The sequence below is a fragment of the Ambystoma mexicanum genome, chromosome 1p (assembly GCF_040938575.1).
Source record: "Ambystoma mexicanum isolate Mex_15411 chromosome 1p, UKY_AmexF1_1, whole genome shotgun sequence".
NCBI classification, from domain to species: domain Eukaryota; kingdom Metazoa; phylum Chordata; class Amphibia; order Caudata; family Ambystomatidae; genus Ambystoma; species Ambystoma mexicanum.
Genome location: NC_090921.1, coordinates 68,457,017 through 68,477,758, shown reverse-complemented (window position 1 = coordinate 68,477,758; position 20,742 = coordinate 68,457,017). Strand labels below are relative to the sequence as shown.

Here is a 20,742-nt window from a genome sequence, read left to right as displayed (position 1 = left end):
GGGGCTGCCCATGGTGGCTGGGGGGAGGGGGTGGTGGGAGACATGAGTGGGGGCCTGGTGGGGGATGCCCATGGTGGCTGGGGGGGTGGGGGTGGTGGGAGACATGAGTGGGGGCCTGGTGGGGGCTGCCCATGGTGGCTGGGGGGTGGGGGTGGTGGGAGACATGGGTGGGGGCTTGGTGGGGGATGCCCATGGTGGCTGGGGGGTGGGGGTGGTGGTAGACATGAGTGGGGGCCTGGTGGTGCTGCCCCTGCACTGCTGGGGGGTGGGGATGGTGGGAGACATGGGTGTGGGGCCTGGTGGTGGCTGCCCATGGTGGCTGGGGGGTGGGGGTGGTGGGAGACATGATTTGGACATGAGTGGGGCCCTGGTGGTTCTGCCCCTGCACTTCTGGAGGGTGGGGGTGGTGGGAGACATGGGTGGGGGCCTGGTGGTGGATGCCCATGGTGGCTGGGGGGGTGGGGGTGGTGGTAGACATGGGTGGGGGCCTGGTGGAGGATGCCCCTGCACTGCTGGGGGTGTGGGGGTGGTGGGAGACATGAGTGGGGGCCTGGTGGGGGATGCCCATGGTGGCTTGGGGGTGGGGGTGGTGGGAGACATGAGTGGGGGCCTGGTGGGGGATGCCCATGGTGGCTGGAGGGGTGGGGGTGGTGGGAGACATGAGTTGGACAAGAGTGGGGGCCTGGTGGTGCTGCCCCTGCACTGCTGGGGGGTGGGGGGGTGGGAGACATGAGTGGGGGCCTGGTGGGGGATGCCCATGGTGGCTGGGGTGTGGGGGTGGTGGGAGACATGGGTGGGGGCCTGGTGGGGGATGCCCCTGCACTGCTGGGGGGGTGGGGGTGGTGGGAGACATGAGTTGGACATGAGTGGGGGCCTGGTGGTGCTGCCCTGCACTGCTGGGGGGTGGGGGTGGTGGGAGACATGGGTGGGGGCCTGGTGGAGGCTGCCCATGGTGGCTGGGGGGTGGGGGTGGTGGGAGACATGAGTGGGGGCCTGGTGGAGGCTGCCCATGGTGGCTGGGGGTGGGGGTGGTGGGAGACATGAGTTGGACATGAGTGGGGGCCAGGTGGTGCTGCCCCATGCACTGCTGGGGGGTGGGGGTGGTGGGAGACATGAGTGGGGGCCTGGTGGGGGATGCCCATGGTGGCTGGGGGGTGGGGTGGTGGGAGACATGAATGGGGGCCTGGTGGGGGCTGCCTATGGTGGCTGGGGGTGGGGGTGGTGAGAGACATGGGTGGGGGCCTGGTGGGGGATGCCCCTGCACTGCTGGGGGGTGGGGGTGGTGGGAGACATGAGTGGGGGCCTGGTGGAGGCTGCCCATGGTGGCTGGGGGGTGGGAGTGGTGGGAGACATGGGTGGGGGCCTGGTGGGGGATGCCCATAGTGGCTGGGGGGTGGGGGTGGTGGGAGACATGAGTGGGGGCCTGGTGGGGGATGCCCATGGTGGCTGGGGGGTGGGGGTGGTGGGAGACATGAGTGGAGGCCTGGTGGAGGCTGCCCATGGTGGCTGGAGGGTGGGGGTGGAGGGAGACATGGGTGGGGGCCTGGTGGAGGTTGCCCCTGCACTGCTGGGGGGGTTGGTGTGGTGGGAGACATGAGTGGGGGCCTGGTGGGGGGTGCCCATGGTGGCTGGGGGGTGGGGGTGGTGGGAGACATGAGTTGGAAATGAGTGGGGGCCTGGTGGTGCTGCCCCTGCACTGCTGGGGGGTGGGGGTGGTGGGAGACATGAGTGGGGGCCTGGTGGGGGATGCCCATGGTGGCTGGGGGGTGGGGGTGGTGGGAGACATGAGTGGAGGCCTGGTGGAGGCTGCCCATGGTGGCTGGGGGGTGGGGGTGGAGGGAGACATGGGTGGGGGCCTGGTGGAGGTTGCCCCTGCACTGCTGCGGGTGTGGGGGTGGTGGGAGTCATGAGTGGGGGCCTGGTGGGGGCTGCCCATGGTGGCTGGGGGGGTGGGGGTGGTGGGAGACATGAGTTGGAAATGAGTGGGGGCCTGGTGGTGCTGCCCCTGCACTGCTGGGGGGTGGGGGTGGTGGGAGACATGAGTGGGGGCCTGGTGGAGGGTGCCCCACACTGCTGGGGGGGTGGGGGTGGTGGGAGACATGAGCAGGTGTGCAGGGTAGTCCCCTGTTTTGTGGGCTGCCTGCAGGGGCCGTGGAGGGTGTACAGGGTACACCTGTGAGGACCCACCCAGCCTAATCGTGTGTGATTATTCCCGCGCACCCCTGTAATACACGTACCCAGCCAAATCGCATGTGATAATTCCCGCGCACCCCTGTAATACACGTACCCAGCCAAATCGCGTGTGATCATTCCCGCGCACCTCTGTAATACACGTACCCTGGCTAATCGCGTGTAAAACTTCACGCGTACCCCTGTCATACACGTACCCAGCCAAATTGCGTGTGAAAATTCCTGCTTACCCCTGTAATACACGTACCCTGGCTAATCACGTGTTTAACTTCATGTGTACCCCTGTCATACATGTACCCTGGCTAATCGCATGTAAAACTTCCTGCGTACCCCTGATATGCACGTTACCCACTTTGCGTTCCTTGTTTGGCAGCCCTATCAACTGGTCCAGGGTTAGCGCAGCCCTTTGCAATGATTTAGCGATTTTGATGGCTTTTCCTTGCACGAGGGCGTTCTTGGGGGCGTTACTGGCGCTGCTGCAGGGTCGCTGCGATACTCTGCTCCACGGCTGGTTTGGGAGCCTAAAATCCATGAATACGCTGTGCGCGGAAATCGGTTTTGGCGAACGCGCCTGGCGCAGACAATCGCACGCGGAAACTCTGCGCCAGCCGCTTGCGACACTTTTCTGCGAAATTCTATGAATTACCCTGTCTGTGTCCCCAATTCAGCCGTATTTTGGAGCAGGTCTGGGGACATCAGAGCAATACCTAAACGTGTATTTAATAGTGGCTTGTTCTCTGTATATCAAGGGTGAGCTTATTTTCCTGACCTTCGTGGACCTGAGCACCGCCTTTGACAAATTCACAACTGAAGATTAATGCTAAAAAACCTGATGTCATGGCCTGTTCTAAAGGGAGGCGGACTCCGAAATCTCCTCCTATGCCTAGTAAAGGTGTTACTATGCCACAAGTGAACACTTTGACTATCTTGGGATCTTTCTCATTACATGTTTCTCCAGATGAGCATGCTGCCAAGCAGTCTGTCGAGTTCAGACAAGCGTCAGGGGGGGCTGCAAAGATCGCTGGCTATGTTTAAGGAGAAACTGATGGACATGGCCTTAGAAATGTAAGATAATAAAGCTGTGTCATTGGCAAGGTACTGCATGGAGGAGTGGGGGCTTAAAAACTTAGGACCACTGCAGATAATTGAACATTCGTTTACTGGGCCTGCCAGTTCTGACTCCAATTATGGAGTGCATCTTGGACCTGCCCGCAAATGTTATTAGTGACACTTTGTCCTTGCAGCCCTTATTCTATTGGTTCAGAGTATGGTGCCATTGTAAGGCCAGCTTGACGCATTACATAATTAAGGCCATTCATTCGAAAGATTCTAATGTCAGGATTCCCTGGCTGGACTGTATAGAATCTGAACTAGGCATACTCAATGCTGATTCATTGTTCTACTCACCTGAAACTGTATCATCTAAATTGCTAAAGGTGCTGAAAGCAAAAGCACAAAGCCTTAGAACTGAAAAAGGGAATCTAATGAGTTAATTATTCCTTTTAATAGATGGCACGTTCTTGCATCAGGCCAGAGTATTCAAACACATCTGTTTTGGGCAGAGTTCCATTGCCAGAGAGTATAGATTACCAGAGCACATATCATTGCCCTCTGAAGCAATCATGCCTACTTTGCAATGCCCCGCTAGAGGACCTACTGCATTTTTATTGTTTTGCCCGGCATACTCTGGGCTTAGAGCCAGGACCTTGAGACCGATATTGCGGTTTGCTGAATATAGGCCTGCACTGTGTTTTTTCTGTGTGCTGACTTTCCTAGAGTGGGGTGGGTCCTTGTAACATTTGTTAGGGGTGCCTGATGTAAAAGAAAATCCTTAATGAATCGATTGTTCACCTCATTTGTGGAAGCTGCTGTATTTCTGAAGTGAACTAAGATGGTGACAGTGATGATGATTACTTGCAAACATACATTATTTCGTCATTTTATGTGTTGCTGTGCTCATTATTTTTGTACAGCTTCTAAGCACCACACATGCAACTATGCAACTACTATACATTCATGTTCTTATATAGATACCCTTTTAGGCAACAGTTTTTTTCCTTTGCTCTATAACAATAGTGGAGTTAGTTTCTGGGATGCACCATAATACACCATACTCATAGAAACCTCTTCTTATCAGAATATTACATGATTTAATGTCACTTGATAGGATAGACCATTTGGCAGATTGTAATCATTGTATGACTTATTTCTTTCATTTACAAAGGCAATACTTTCAGCTGGAAAATGTGCATTCATGCGTTCCTGACATTCTTCCAGTCAAGATGTCTTCTGGAAAGCCTTCCTCCAGGCCTCCCTGATTTCCTTGTTTCTCAGGGTGTATATGACAGGGTTGAGCAGTGGTGTTATCGCAGAGTAGAGCAGGGATAAGACGTTGCTCAGGTTACGGGAGCCATCTGTCCTTGGTGTTGCATAGATGGCAATGAGTGGTCCAAAGTAGGTGCTAACCACAGCAAGGTGAGAGCTGCAGGTGGAGAAGGCCTTATGTCTCCCATTGGCTGATGGGATTTTCAAGATGGCCGACATGATGTACGCGTATGACATGATGATTAGGATAAACGGCACTATTAGAATTACAAAAGAGAAGAAAAAAGCGTTGACTTCTATGAAGGAGGTGTCTGAGCAGGCAGCTTTGATGACAGCTGCAAACTCACAGAAGAAGTGGTTGATCCTTTTTTCACCTGAGAACTTTAATCTGTAAAGCAAGACAAGTGTTATCAAGGGCAGCGTGAGCCCTCCCACCCAGGCAACAGACATGAGCTTCAGGCATTGTCTTCGGTTCATGAGGATGGTGTAATGCAATGGGAAACATATTGCAGTGTACCTGTCATAAGCCATCACTGTCAAAAGAAAACACTCGATGGTCGCGAAACACGTGAAGAAGTAAAACTGCGTGAGGCATCCAGCAAATGAGATGCTACTGCCTTCGGCCAATATGCATGAGAGCATGCTGGGAGCAGTACTAGTGGAGTACCAGATTTCCAAGAAGGAGAAATTGCTCAGAAGATAGAACATCGGAGAGCGAAGACGACCACTAGCGGAAACTGTAACCACGATAAGGCCGTTACCAGCAAGAGTTAGCGTATAGATTATTAGGAAAGTGACAAAGAAAAACGTCTTCAGCTCCGGGAGAATGTGCAGTCCCACAAGAAGGAATTCTTCCACTTGTGTTGTATTCTTTGTACATCCTGTGGCAGCCATGTTTGTTTTCTGTTCAAGAAAATAAAAATGTCATGCATTGATATTAGAAATGGGAGATGCTTTTTAGAGAAGAGTCGGTGCAGAGTTAGGAAGGGCACCTTTCTCCACATGCCAGATAATGAGATCTGAAAAATTATTGCCACCTGGATAAGGTGTAGCTAATAACGTTGCATACTGTTTTGTGAACCTCACAATTACACTAGTGTTACAGCATTACCCACTTTGTCGCAAAAGTCAAGTTAACACTACACTTCATGCCATTAGAAAAGTGCAAGGTACACAGCACAAAACTACTAACAGATCTGTGCCAGCATATACATTAGCTGTGCATGATTATATAAAGTTGTATTATGATCATAACAAAATTATTTGCATTCAAATTGACTGACAGTAGAATACAAGGGGCGTCCTGGGAGTCCCTTTGCCAGACATTAGTCCCGGTTATGAGAGACTTACCCAGAGTCCTTAGCTCACTATCTTTCACAGAGAAGAAATATCCCAAACATATCAGTCTTTGTCCTGCTCTGGGGCAGTGCAGCACCTAAATAATAGGCAATTCTCCTCTGAACAAGTACCAAAGACAACCCTTTCACAAAAGAGAAATCTCCAAAATAGTGACCCCTTACTATTCTTAGAGAGGCACAGTTCCACCCTACTAATGAGGTCCAATCAGACTGAAACACATGTCTGGGGTTGCTGTTGGTACTCTTGTTCAGAGGAGAATTGCCTAGCAAGACTTATATTGGCATATCTGAACAAGATGTTCCTTTGCCAAATGATAAAACCATCATTGCTTTATCCGTGACCTGTTTGGAATTAAATCTTTTGAAAATAACTTTCTTGTTTACAAAATATTTGCATACATTTTTTAATTCTAGTGCTATCTGCTGCTGTGTTTTATTAATAATGCAAGCGTGTTGCTACATGCGATTCTGCTGCATTTTAATAGCAATACCGATAATGTGAATAGCTACTCGTTAAAGCAAAGAAACCTTATTTGTTTTGAAAAACAATATGCAAACAGGGCATGGTTAAATAAGTGGTTTGCTGCTTAGTCAACAACATATTTTCACGTAAAAATAAATAAAGGAATTTTTTAAAGCATCAAGTTTTTTGTGGTTTTGAGTGAACACATGATGCCTTCTGAAAGTTTCACTATTGTTCTGTATATTTCCATTTGGGTTTCAGAAGAGACATTTGGCAAATTCGTTAATTATGAAAGGAAATTTGTGAAAATGGCTCACTGCAAATTTAAATCAGAGAGTTTCATTGTGGCTACATGTTAGGCAGAATCCTGTGCAGTGCCCTTAGGGACCACTACGCACAATTAAGACTACAGGTGGCAATACAAGTTTACCTTTGGAACAAGCCTATACTATGTCAGAGTGGTAGCAGAGGCGGAGCAGCTAGGCTTATCTCAAGAGTATATGAGCAGGAGCAGAGATTACACAAAGGGACCACAATAACTGTGACTCAAGCAAACACTGACTCAAGGTTTCAGGTAAAAAATATAAGTACATTTATTTTTAAACCATTCGTTATAAACACAACACTTCTATTAAACTCAAATAAAAACCACACATAAATATACCACAACTAACCAATTCACTTTGTACAGTAAGTCTCAAGGTAAGTACCCTGTGTTTGAATGAACCGGTGTTACGAACAAAACACGTTACCGTGAATACGATTGCGATCACTTTTTGACAGTTCGGTCTACTAAATAAACGCGTATCCGTGACATGAAATGCTTCCGGGGCAAAAACAAAATTAGCACCTGAGATACCCAGAGGGAGTTGGAGGCAAAAATCACAGGCAATATTTTGGTTAGGCAGGCAGAATCAAGAAACACTCAGAGACAGGAGTTCAAAGTCAAAGGGCCGGAGCCAGGGTCAAAAGACACCGGGGCCTGTTGCCGAAGATCACACAGTCAGACAGTTCATGATTCAACGTAGCCAAAAGTACTTCGATATTGTCAATGTTCAAAAACAAAAGTTATAAGAAGGAGGGAAGACAAGGGCAAACCTTGGAAATGAAGAAAAAGGGTTCACCCAGTTTCCTCAAGTAGAACACAGTACCTTATTCCAATGGTGCAGCTGGTGCCCTGGCAGTGGTTCCTGTTGGTTTCCCACAGACCCACGATTCCTGGAGCTTCGTTTTGAAGGAGGACATCTGAGGGGGTCTGCACCACACAGGGATGAAGCCGGCAGCAGCGACGAGGAATAAAAGGTGCGCTCCTTAAAAACAGGAGAGGCTCTTCAGGTGGCTATCCGGACCACTACAGCAGTGTGCAGCGATTTCGAACAAGGAAGAGGATCCTCTGGCTATGGAAGAGGAGCTGGTTATCCCCACCAAGCTCAAGGGAAGAAGACTCCGGACTGGATCTTCTCTAAGTCGTTGAAGGGAAGATAGCAGCAGGGTTTCACCGGGACAGGGTCGTTGCAGCAGCCATTGTTCTCTCCGCTTCTCTTCGGTTCCTTGTAGTTCCAGTGGCGACTCTCTGACTTCTAGCCCAAGAGACCTGCTGTCATGATCTCTGCTTCCAAAAGGTCAGGGTTTTCCCAACTCCCTTGGAAGCAGATCCATAACCCAGGTTCCGAGTGCCAACCAGTCCCAATTGGGACCTTTTGGACCCAGTCCTGGCGCCAGTGGCACCAGGCTCATAAATATGCCCAGTCCCAGCGCTGGAAGCGCCGGGCTCATAATGCTTGGGTGGACTTACCTGCAGCAGACCATGCTGCTTACTTGCCTGCCAGTTGAGCCTCTGATCCTCTTCTGTTTGGAACTACTTTTCCTGTTGGGTGGGGCAGGAGCCACTCCCTAGATTCAGAACACTGGAACTCTTCTGGAAAGCAGGAACTCTTTTCTTACCTAGGCGTGGCTGTGGAAGGAGACACCTAAGTACTACAGGAGGCTATTTAAACCACACCCGATGGATGAATCTTGCTTTGCGTTATTCTGCATCCTCTGCAGCAGAACGCTCATCGTGTCTTCTGCATCTGATCCTGGGCCTAAGGAAAAAGGCTTACCATCCTGAATACAGTCTTCAGCAACACCTATAAAGACAAGAAAGAACAGGTTAGCATTACGGTCTTCAGTGACAGCTCTTCACTTACCTGGTCCATCGGCTGTCACCAACGCCTCGCGCTGCATTCCGGCATCTGAAAGACAAAGGCTTACCTACTCTTTGTGCGCTTCGGAGGTCTTCACACTGCATTCCGGCATCTGAAAGACAAAAGCTTACCAACTCTTCGCACGCTCCGGAGGCCTTCGGCGCTGCATCCCGCATCTGAAAGACAAAACAAGGTGCGTTTAAAGACATTTGGGAACTTTAATACTCACGTGCCATTACTCCTTTCCACATCTAACCCAGTGGGTATTCCGGCACCCTGCAGCCGCTCCGAACTTGTACCTGCAAAATAAAAAGACAGTTAGAGCGCATCGTGAAGCAGGCAACAAGCGCTTACTTACGTGCTTCCAGGCGCTTCTATTCATCACACGGGCTCCATCTTCGACTCACTTCAGCCTGTCATCCGCCATCGCCGGAACCCTGCAAAACAAGAAACATCATTACTAAAGACTTTAAAGACATTAGAATTACTCGAAACTTACCGTTTGTGCAGTAAACGACGGACAGCAGTCCTCTGAAGTCAAGATGCCTGCTCCCCTTATCCAGTGAAGAAACTGGTTACAGCACCCTGCCCCGAGGCAGATGGAGAGCACGGCGTTCACTTACCTAAGGTGAGAGTGTTAACCTTTGGGGTTCTACAGGAGAAGAGAAAGGGAAGAAGAGAGAGACATTCAATAACCCAGTTCCTTAATCCCATATTTTCTATCTGCAGACATCTTACCCTTCGAGTCAGACATACAGTGCACAGAGGTCCAGCCCAAAGAGCCAGCCGTGTGTTACACATCACCTTTGAAGATACGGTATACGCCCAGTCAAGACCGGCGCCTCTACGGGAATCAGGTGAGCGTTACAGAACGCAAAGCCTACCACAAAACTCCCGTCCAGGCGCTATGGAAACCTCGGATACTGACCAGCTAGCCCAGTTACTTGGGGAACTAAGGGCAGAAGTGCATGCAGCCCGTCAGGAAACGAACGCTCTAAGAAGGGAACTGATTATTTCCAAGGAGCGAACAGATGATCTCGCTAGACAATTGCTACAGTCACAAGCCGGACAGACCCCGTTACCCGCATCTGGGGGAAATCTTCCTTCTACATCCTCTATGAATCCAGTGCAGATCAACCTACCTGGGAATGTACCTCTGGCTCCGCCCGAATGATTTTCTGGTGACCCAAAGAGGTTTGCAGTATTTATCAATCAGTGCCGGTTGCATTTCTTATGCCGGCCAGCAGCCTTTCCAACTGATCAAGCTAAAGTAGCTTTCGTGCTTTCGTACCTTAGTGGCAATGCGGCAGACTGGTCGATCCCTCTAGTAAATCAAGATGATCCGGTCCTCCATGATTTTCAAGCTTTTCAGCTCAGTATGGAAAAACTGTTCGCAAGACATTCACAGGGGCAGGCATTGGACAATGAGCTTCTTTCGTTGCGACAAGGTAATCAAGACCTTTTGGCTTATATTGCGTCTTTCAACAGACTGATAGTGGAAACTCAATGGCCTGAGGACAAAATGATTACGCTGTTTTATAGAGGTCTACGTGGAGAGCTCAAAGATGTGTTAGCCCAAGTAGTGAATCCCCCACAAGATTGTTCGGACTATATAGACTTAGTCGTTCAAATAGATCACAAACTGCAGAACAGGAAGGCCGATCGTTCCAAGTTTGATGCTCGAGTATTTTCCAAACCGCCAACTCCTTCCAAAGGAGTAGACTCCGGGGAACCCATGCAAATAGGGGGTCTGAAAGGTCATCTAACACAAAAGGAGCGGGAAAGGAGAAAACAGTTGCAATTATGCCTCTATTGCGGAAACTCAGGGCACTTTCTTCGAGACTGTCCGGTGAAACCTGCCAAGAAGGCAGTAGGAGCTGCAGTTACCAAAGTTACAAACTCTGAGCAGGGAAACGACCTCGCCCGACAAGAATAGAGGTCCTCTTGCCGAGCGTGAAAACCAGTTCCGTGACCTCGCATTTCGTGATACCTATGGTCCTCATTAGCCCTGATAATCCGGATCGATTACATGCAATTGAAGCTTACGTCGACAGCGGTGCCATCAGCAATTATGTGGATCATGAAATGGTTTTGAGGATGAATCTAACTCTTTGTCCCAAGGCTGTAAAGGACGTCATTACTATGGTGGATGGTACGGAGATAGCCTCCGGGCCAGTAACGTATACCACTCAAGAGGTGACGCTAGTAAGTCAAGATGGACACCATGAGAAGATCGTGTTCGATGTGATCAAGGCCCCTCAGTTTCAGATTATTCTAGGAATACCTTGGTTAGAGAAACACAATCCTCTGATTGATTGGCGAGCAAGAACGGTCCAGTTTCCAGAATGTGTCTCTACTTGTCACCCTCCACCTGGTGTTGCACTGGCAGCAATTTCTTCAGAGACTCCCCAGTTACCTCCCGAATACCTAGAATACCAAGATGTTTTCCGGAAGGATCAGGCTAACTCTCTACCTCCTCATAGGTCTTATGACTGCCAGATAGACCTGATACCTGGATCTACTCCTCCTTGTAGTAGAATTTATGCCCTCACCGAGCCTGAGAACCTTCACCTTCGACAATACCTGGATCAATACCTGGCAAATGGGTTTATTCGTCCTTCCAAGTCCCCTGCTTCTTCAGCTTTGTTTTTTGTTCCAAAAAAGGAAGGAGACCTTAGAACTTGTATAGATTATCGCTCCCTGAACCAGATCACCGTTAAGAATAGATATCCGTTACCTTTGATCCCTGAACTCCTGGACCAAGTCAGAAAAGCATGCATATATACAAAGCTGGATCTTAGAGGAGCTTACCACTTGGTACGAGTAAAAGAGGGCGATGAATGGAAGACGGCCTTCCGCACCAAGTATGGGCTATTTGAATATCAGGTCATGCCCTTCGGACTTTGCAATGCCCCGGCCGCCTTTCAATATTTTATGAACGATGTCCTCAGAGAGCTCATAGATGTGTGTGTTGTTGTTTACATTGACGACATCCTCGTTTATTCTTCATCGGAATCTGAACTTCGGAAACACGTGAAAATGGTCCTCGAAAGATTGCGTCAACACAAACTTTTCGCTAAGTTGGAAAAATGTGTTTTCAACGTGACTGAAGTTGAATTCTTGGGATTCATATTATCACCTGGCGGAGTGCGTATGGATTCAATGAAGGTCGATGCAGTTCTCAAATGGCCATCACCATCCTCCGTAAAAGGTGTGCAAAGCATGTTAGGCTTCGCTAACTTTTACCGCAGGTTTATCCCCGAATTCTCTCGAATAGTCCAGCCCATTACTGCCTTGTTAAAGAAAAACAAATGTTTTGAATCGTCTACCGAGGCGGAACAAGCTTTCCAGGATTTGAAGACTAAATTTATCTCTGCACCAATCTTAAAACACCCTCGCCCCGAACTCCCCTACATCGTGGAAACTGATGCTTCAAGCCTTGCCATGGGGGCAGTTCTATCACAAAAGGACCCGGTAACCAATCAGTTGCATCCCGTGGCATTTTGGTCCCGCAAATTCTCGCCTCCTGAAATCAATTACACCATTACTGACAAGGAACTTCTGGCTATCAAGTCTGCCTTTAAGGCTTGGCGGCATTATCTGCTGGGGGCCCGACACACCGTTACTCTGATTACGGATCACCGAAACCTGCAATATTTGAAAACCGCAAAAGCCCAATCCTCTAGACAACTCCGTTGGGCATTATTCTTTGCCGAGTTTGACTTCATAATTACCTATCGACCTGGTACAAAGAACGGTAAAGCTGATGCCCTTTCTCGGATGGGAGTGGAAGAACACTTGATCAACCCTAAACCTGTACCAATCATTCCCGAACAAAGAATTCTGGGTGTAATCGCCACAGAATCCATAGAGGAAGTTAAGGATAAAGCCAGGCAACTTGTAATTCCAGCAGACATACAGAATTGGCATCTGCAGGGAAAGGACTTTGCAGTAAAGGACAACTTATTGTATTTCCAAGAACGATTATACCTACCCAGCACAGATTTACAGAAAAAAGTAATCTCTTGTTATCACGATTCTTTAATGGAAGGAAATCCCGGTATGGAAAAGACCTCAGAAAAGATCAAGCGCTACTTCTGGTGGCCGTCTTGGAAAAAAGATATCAGAGACTTTATAATGTCCTGTGGAGTATGCGCCCAAAACAAGAGTCAAAAGGAAAGACCAGCAGGCCTCTTACGCCCTATTGACATCCCACCTCGCCCTTGGCATACGCTTTCTATGGACTTCATCACCGATCTACCTCCATGCTCCGGATACAATACGATTCTAGTAATCGTGGACTTATTCTCCAAGATGGCGCATTTCATTCCGCTCAAAGGCTTGCCAACAGCAGCAAATCTGGCCAAATAATTTCTCGAAAACATCGTCCGACTGCACGGTTTTCCTTCGGTTCTAATTTCGGATCGAGGTAGTCAATTTATTTCTCATTTTTTGCGAAGTTGCTGTCGGTCGGCTCAAATTGATGTGAGACTATCGACCAGTCACCACCCTCAGACCGACGGACAAACCGAGAGGACCAATCAAACTCTGGAACAGTATTTTTACGCTGCATGCTGCAACAAACTGAAAAAACTTGGAAAGACATCCTTTGGATAGCCGAATATGCCTACAATAACTCTGTCCATTCGGGAACTGGGAAAACCCCGTTTTTTCTTTTGTACGGCAGTCACCCTCGAACCTCGGAGTTGGATCCCCTCCAAGATCTTGAAACACCAGCAGTAGACTACCTGCATTCTACAATCACCCAAGCCTTTAAGGAAGCTGTTTCTCACCTTCAAAGGGCTAAAGAACAATACAAGAAAGGAGCAGATCAACATCGGAAGGAAGCCCCTCAATATCAAGTAGGGGATCAAGTCTGGTTATCCACCAAATATCTACCTCTAAAAGGGCCACGCACATTCAACCCAAGATACCTTGGTCCCTATTCCATCACTACCATAGTAAACCCAGTAGCGGTCAAGTTGGACTTGCCCCCGCACATGAAGATACATCCGGTCTTCCACGTCTCTCTATTAAAACCCGTGCAACCTCAAACCCGACTAACTAAATCTCCAAAACCTATCCTAGTTGATGGAGAACTCGAGTTTGAAGTCAAAAGCATTCTGGACTCCAAGATCTCCAAATCTAAACTATTTTACCTAATTGACTGGAAAGGCTACGGCCCCCAAGAGAGATCCTGGGAACCTGCTGAATATGTCCACGCTCCTCGCCTAATCAAAAGATTTCACCGAACATTTCCTGACAAGCCAAAACCCCCGGAGAAGCCCGGTTTGGGAGGGGCCTTGAGGGGGGGTACTGTCATGATCTCTGCTTCCAAAAGGTCAGGGTTTTCCCAACTCCTTTGGAAGCAGATCCATAACCCAGGTTCCGAGTGCCAACCAGTCCCAATTGGGACCTTTTGGACCCAGTCCTGGCGCCAGTGGCACCAGGCTCATAAATATGCCCAGTCCCAGCGCTGGAAGCGCCGGGCTCATAATGCTTGGGTGGACTTACCTGCAGCAGACCATGCTGCTTACTTGCCTGCCAGTTGAGCCTCTGATCCTCTTATGTTTGGAACTACTTTTCCTGTTGGGTGGGGCAGGAGCCACTCCCTAGATTCAGAACACTGGAACTCTTCTGGAAAACAGGAACTCTTTTCTTACCTAGGCGTGGCTGTGGAAGGAGACACCTAAGCACTACAGGAGGCTATTTAAACCACACCCGATGGATGAATCTTGCTTTGCGTTATTCTGCATCCTCTGCAGCAGAACGCTCATCGTGTCTTCTGCATCTGATCCTGGGCCTAAGGAAAAAGGCTTACCATCCTGAATCCAGTCTTCAGCAACACCTATAAAGACAAGAAAGAACAGGTTAGCGTTACAGTCTTCAGTGACAGCTCTTCACTTACCTGGTCCATCGGCTGTCACCAACGCCTCGCGCTGCATTCCGGCATCTGAAAGACAAAGGCTTACCTACTCTTCGTGCGCTCCGGAGGTCTTCACACTGCATTCCGGCATCTGAAAGACAAAAGCTTACCAACTCTTCGCACGCTCAGGAGGCCTTCGGCGCTGCATCCCGCATCTGAAAGACAAAACAAGGTGCGTTTAAAGACATTGGGGAACTTTAATACTCACGTGCCATTACTCCCTTCCACATCTAACCCAGTGGGTATTCCGGCACCCTGCAGCCGCTCCGAACTTGTACCTGCAAAATAAAAAGACAGTTAGAGCGCATCGTGAAGCAGGCAACAAGCGCTTACTTACGTGCTTCCAGGCGCTTCTATTCATCACACGGGCTCCATCTTCAACTCACTTCAGCCCGTCATCCGCCATCGCCGGAACCCTGCAAAACAAGAAACATCATTACTAAAGACTTTAAAGACATTAGAATTACTCGAAACTTACCGTTCGTGCAGTAAACGACGGACAGCAGTCCTCTGAAGTCAAGAGGCCTGCTCCCCTTATCCAGTGAAGAAACTGGTTACAGCACCCTGCCCCGAGGCAGATGGAGAGCACGGCGTTCACTTACCTAAGGTGAGAGCGTTAACCTTTGGGGTTCTACAGGAGAAGAGAAAGGGAAGAAGAGAGAGACATTCAATAACCCAGTTCCTTAATCCCATATTTTCTATCTGCAGACATCTTACCCTTCGAGTCCGACATACAGTGCACAGAGGTCCAGCCCAAAGAGCCAGCCGTGTGTTACACATCACCTTTGAAGATACGGTATACGCCCAGTCAAGACCGGCGCCTCTACGGGAATCAGGTGAGCGTTACACCTGCCTTTTATGCGAAAAACCCCCATTCACACAGCCTGGCTGTCAATCACCCAGCAGGGGGGTTGTCCAGCCCAGACAACTACCCTGGCCAATCATGACAAAGTGCAACTTGGGTTTCCTAGGATAATCTGCGCAGCGGGTGACTACACCCCTCCCTCACATTCAGCCCACCTAGACACCCAGGTGCCTTGGGGAGGGCTTCTGAGCAGAAGCCCGCCAAAAGTTAGTGAACAAAGAAGGCGAACTTAGTTTGCCGTGCAAAGTAAAACACAAGAAGGACTTTAACAAAAATAAATGGCGACTAAACCCAACCGTAGCCAAAAGTAAGACGATTGGTCAAGCGGGTTTATGTTCGAGGCTAATATAATAGCCAAGAACAGTACCACGTTTATCTAATATAATCGCGGTAGAAAAGTTAGGGTAGATACCACTGCCACCAGCCAAGTCTAAATGTTAAAAGAGTGAAACAATGCTCTAGGAGGTACAGATACAAAGTGATACGAATTAACCCTTTCCAGTACTCCATGGAAGATGGGGTGTACTGGATCTGTGGCAGATTGACTAAGTAAAGTTAATGGTAAAGGTAACTTTACCCTTTTCTGGGTGCAGTCGAGGGAAGTCTCAAAGACAACCCTGTGCCAAGGCACTGAAGGTGCTGTGTGACACACAAAAAGAAGAGGGCTACTGAAGTGGTGTACTTCAGAGTCCACAATCACAAAAACAGGTAGAAACACATAGCAAAACACAGGTAAGAGTGGGGGAAAAGCTCTCACTCTTACCAAGTGGAAATAAACTCCAGAAGTCCAGCAAAGCTGCTGCGGGACTTACTAGATGAGGGAAATTAGCCATAAATGAGAATTCTCCCTAACACTACAGACTTTTGTGTCTTGACCAGGGATTCATAGCAGTTAATATTATAGACATTTAGTGAAATGTATGACAATGCCACATCCACACTGGAAAGATGATTTCCATGCAATCCTGCCGGCCGGGATAAGGCCCTCCCGCTAACTCCACATATGCAACACTTCATGCTGAATATAAGGTTTGATTTAGTCGAATACTACTGGCTATTGGTAACATTCAAAGACAGTCTTTTGGATGTAATATTAGAGTGTCAATAATCCAAACTACAATATAACCAAAGCACATGTCTATGTTTAGAATGATCAGGGGCATGATTTGAGTGCATGCTAAAAATGCTCTAGCATGTGTTCTAACCAAACACCCACAGTGAATCAAGGCATTATGATTTCTTGTACATTGATGCACCGAGATTGCTCGCGGGTGACTGTATGCACGTCTGGTCTGGCCAGACGTGCATACCGGCACCCACGAGCAGACCAGGATGCTAACAACGGACCCGTGATTAACGGGTCCGTTGTTAGCATCCTCCCCATTCCCATTGAGCCCTATGGGGGCTCAAATGGGAATGTCGACGTACTGGGTCCGGGTCCTGAAAATGGGAATTACCGGGCCCGCAAAAGTCAGAATGGGCCGGTAATTCACTTTTTTCGGGTCCCGGACCCGGACACGGGTTTGGAGGTAGCCATTCCGGTAATGACGGCATGGCTACCTAAAACTCATAATGAGGCCCATTGTCTACCTCCCCTGTCCCCACCCTGTTGCCCTGTGGGCGCTTGAAACAGTTTTACTAATTGTCTAAGCACCCAGAAAATGACCAATAAATAAATAAATAAATAGACAAGATAGCTCAAAAAAGGGATGCATGAGTGTATGCAGGTTTTGGAAAAATGCATGAACAGAAAATCAGAATTTGTGCCAGTTGCTGTTTTTGCAGGACACACAATGACCAAAACGAGAAAATGGTTGTGTCTAGTCAAGCTGAGTATGTTTACCCAGAATGCCCATTCCTATACTCCCTCCCCAATATAAAGAAAGCCCAAAACACTTTCCAGTGTTTCCAACTAACAAACATATCCATAGAAGTAGTCTAATACTGACCCTCGCCCCAGAAGCAATGAAAAGAGGTGTTGCTATCATCAACTTGCAAAACATGTGGGGTGAGAGGAGGCTTGCTACTCTAGTGAGGGCACCAGAGGATTGAAGTCCTGACAACTGGTGCAAGCTAGAGTGAGTGGGTTCAGAAATAGTGGGATAACAAAGACTGGATGAGAGGGATGTTGTAGAGTGGGGTGAATGGGGTGGCGTACAGGTGAGGTAGAGTGGTGTCGATAAGAATTGCTACTGGTGATGAGAGAGGATGGGGTAAAGCAGAGTGGGGTGATTGGGGCAAGTAAGATCGGTCAGTAAGCATGTTATGAGTTGAGTGAGGTAGAATGAGGAGGGTTTGACTGCGGTGACTGGGCGTGTATGAGTGTGGTCAGGGAGAGTTGGGTGAAATGGGTGAGGTAGATTGTGGTGATGGTGAGGTAGATTGATGTGATGGAGTAGGAAAAATGTAGTAAGGTAAAGTGGGGTGATTGGGTGAGGACAAGTAGTGTACAGTAAAGTAAGATGAGATAGAGTGGGGTGAGTGGGCCAATGAAGACTGTGGTTAGGAAGACTGTATTAGTGACTGAGGTAGTGCAAATAAGTGGGGTTAGGTAAAGTGATTTAGGTAGAGTGGGGTGAGAAAAGTGGGACCAGGAATACTGGGGTGATGTTGTGTGGGGTTGAGCATGGTGAGGACACATGGCCTGTACAAGAGTCGGCAAGTGGGTTGAGGTTGAGTGGGATCAGGTAAAGTGGTATGATTGTGGAAATGAAGGGTAGGGACAAGAAGGATGGGGAGGTGGAATGGGTGAATCGGTTGATGTACAATGATGGCAGTTAGAGTGGGGTGAGTGGGGTCATGAATAGTAGGGTGAGTGGGGTGAGGTAGAGTTTGTTGAGAGGTGAGTAGTGAGGGGTTGAGTGAGCTGAACTGGTGTGGGACGAGTAGGGTGTGGAAGCCTGCAGTGAGGAACAGTGGGTGAGTGGTGTGAAACAGAGTGGTCATTGAGTGGCTTGTGGAAGAATAAGTTCAGGAAAATTAGAGTGAGTGGGGGGAGGTTGTGCATGGTGAATATGGTCAGGAGGAGTTGGGTGAGTAAGAGTGGGTGAGTGGGGTGAGGAAGAGTGGCGTGAGGTATAGTGGGAAGTGGGGCAATGAAAAGTGAGGTCAGGAAGAGTGGGGGTGAGTCAGGTGAGGAACAGTGGAGATAGAAGGATACAGAAGAGTGTTGTCAGGAAGAGCAGGATGAGTGGGGTGAGGTAGAGTGGGGCGAGTGGTGCAGGACAAGTAGGTGAGTGGGGTGATGTTGAGGTTGGTGATGTTGATGAGGACGAGTGGGATCAGGGAGAATGGGGTGAGCATGTTGAGGTAGATTGTGGTGAATGGGTGATGTAGATTGAGGTGATTTAGTGTAGGGTGAATGGTGTGAGGAAGAGTGGGTGAGGTAAAGTGAAAATAGATGGAGTGGGGTGAGTGGGTTGGGGTAGAGTGGGAAGAGAAAGATTGGATGAGTGGTATGAAGTAGAGTGTTGTGCGTGGTTTAAGATAAAGTGGGGTGAGAAAGAATGGGTGAGTGAAATGATGTACAGGTGGTCCATGAAGAGTGGAGTTTGGAAGAGTGCAGTGAGAAATAATGATTATGTGGGATGGGGTAGAGCGGGATGAAGTAGAGTGTGGAATGGGTGAGGGAGGGTAGATGGGTAGAGTCAGGAAACATGTGTCTAGGTATAGTGGGGTGAGGAAGTGGTAAGGAGGAGTGGGGTCAGGCAGAGTGGGATTAATAGGACGAGTAGGGTGAGATCTGGCAGAGTGGGTTGAGTGGGATGTGGGACAGTGAAATCAGAAAGTGTGGTGTGGTGTGGTTGGGCTGAGGTACAGTGGGTAATGGGTGAGGGAGGGTAGATGAGTAGAGTCAGTAAACATGTGTCTAGGCATAGTGGGGTGAGTAAGTGGTAAGGATGAGTGGTGTCAGGTAGAGTGGGATGAATGGGCCAAGTAGGGTGAGGAAGGGTGGGGCCAGGAGGAGTGGGTTAAGGTGAGTGAGATAGAGTGGGGTGCGATAAAGTGACATGGGATAGAGTGGGATTAATAGAGTCAAGAAGAGTGGGGGGAGGAAGGCAGGATGAGTATGGTTAGGATAGGGTGGGCTTACACTGGTGAGGTAGGGTGGGTGAGGTAGAGTGGAGTGAGTGAAAGTGTGAGAGATACAGTTGGGCCAGGACGAGTGGCGTCAGGAAGAGTGGGTCGAGATTAAGTGGGGTCATTATGGGGTGTAAGGGTGGGGTTAGGTGAGTGTGGTGAGGTAGAGTGGGGTCAAGAAGAGTGGGGTGAGTCAAGCAAGGAAGAATGAGGCCAGGAACAAAGGGGTGAGTGGGATATGGTATCAGGGAGAGTGGGTTGAGGAAGATTGTGGTAGAGCTTGAGGTGGAGTGGAATGATGTAGAGTGGGGTAAGTAGGTGAGGAAGAATGAATGGGTGACTGGGTTGAGGTAGATTAGGGTGAGTGTGATTGGGGAGAGTTGGTGATTGGGGTGAGCTAGGGGGAGACACAGTGGAATCAGGATGAGTGGAGTAATGAGTGAGGTGAGGTGGAAGAATGTGGTGTATGTGGTGAGTGGTGGAGTGCAGATTAGGGTATTAAAGGCTGGGGAGAGGAAGACTTAATGAGCTATTGAGTAGTGTGTGGGTAAGGAAGAATGGGGTGGGGTAAGTTTGAGTGGTATGAGGAAAGGTGTATTCATATGGTGAGGTAGAGTGGAGTTAGGAAGGGTGGGGTGAGGAAGTTGGGTGAGCAGGGGGAGGTAGGTTGAGGTAGGGTAGGGTGAGGAGAGTGGCGTGAGGTACAGTGGGGTTAGGCAGACAGCCATGTGTTAAGGTAGATTGTGGTGAGAAAAAGTGGGGTCTGAATAAGTGGTGTGAGGGCATTGAGGAAGAATTCAGTAACTGGCCTTGCATTCCTACACTTCGATCCCAGAGCCCAGCAAGCATGTTATATGACACATATGCTGACATCAATTCTGTGATCATGCTAAGGGATTCTGTGTATCTGCTACACTGCCCTCTTGTGGTCTTACTGCTGCAGCACATCTATGATCTTGCACAGCTTCTAGTCAGTGCCATAAAGCAGCCTGAGTGTGGCGCTCATACCTGTGTTGATGTGGTTGATGTGGATATGCACGTCTGTGATCATGCGTTAAGGCATTGCAGGGAAATTAGATGTACAGGTAGCGGGTGCAGCTAGTGCAGTAGCTCACAAGTTGCAATGTCCAATGACTGTAAGGTTCTCACCAGAAAGGAGCCCTTTACATGGGATAGAACCATAGGAGTCAGGGTACTGTGTTACGTACAACGATAAAACTATGGCGCATTAGTCCCAAACTTCCAAAACTGTGCTGCGCGGCATTGTCAGCGCCATAGCGCACTGCTTTCATGCTGGCGCTCCGACAGCCAAAAGAGCTTCTTTACTGTTAAGGCACCAAATATGACCT

The 20,742-nt window shown here is 49.0% G+C and overlaps 1 protein-coding gene across 1 annotated transcript; it reads right to left on the bottom strand.

Annotated features, from left to right (window-relative positions):
• Nucleotides 1-4,467: 4,467 nt before the first annotated feature.
• On the bottom strand, nt 4,468-5,409 carry LOC138449361 (olfactory receptor 10A5-like). Its single transcript, XM_069604768.1, has one exon. The coding sequence runs from the start codon at nt 5,407-5,409 to the stop codon at nt 4,468-4,470; it is 942 nt and encodes a 313-aa protein (XP_069460869.1).
• Nucleotides 5,410-20,742: the final 15,333 nt, after the last annotated feature.

Coding starts and splice junctions, on each gene's coding strand:
- LOC138449361 (XM_069604768.1), bottom strand. CDS start 5,409: ATGGCTGCCACAGGATGTACAAAGAATACAACACAAGTGGAAGAATTC.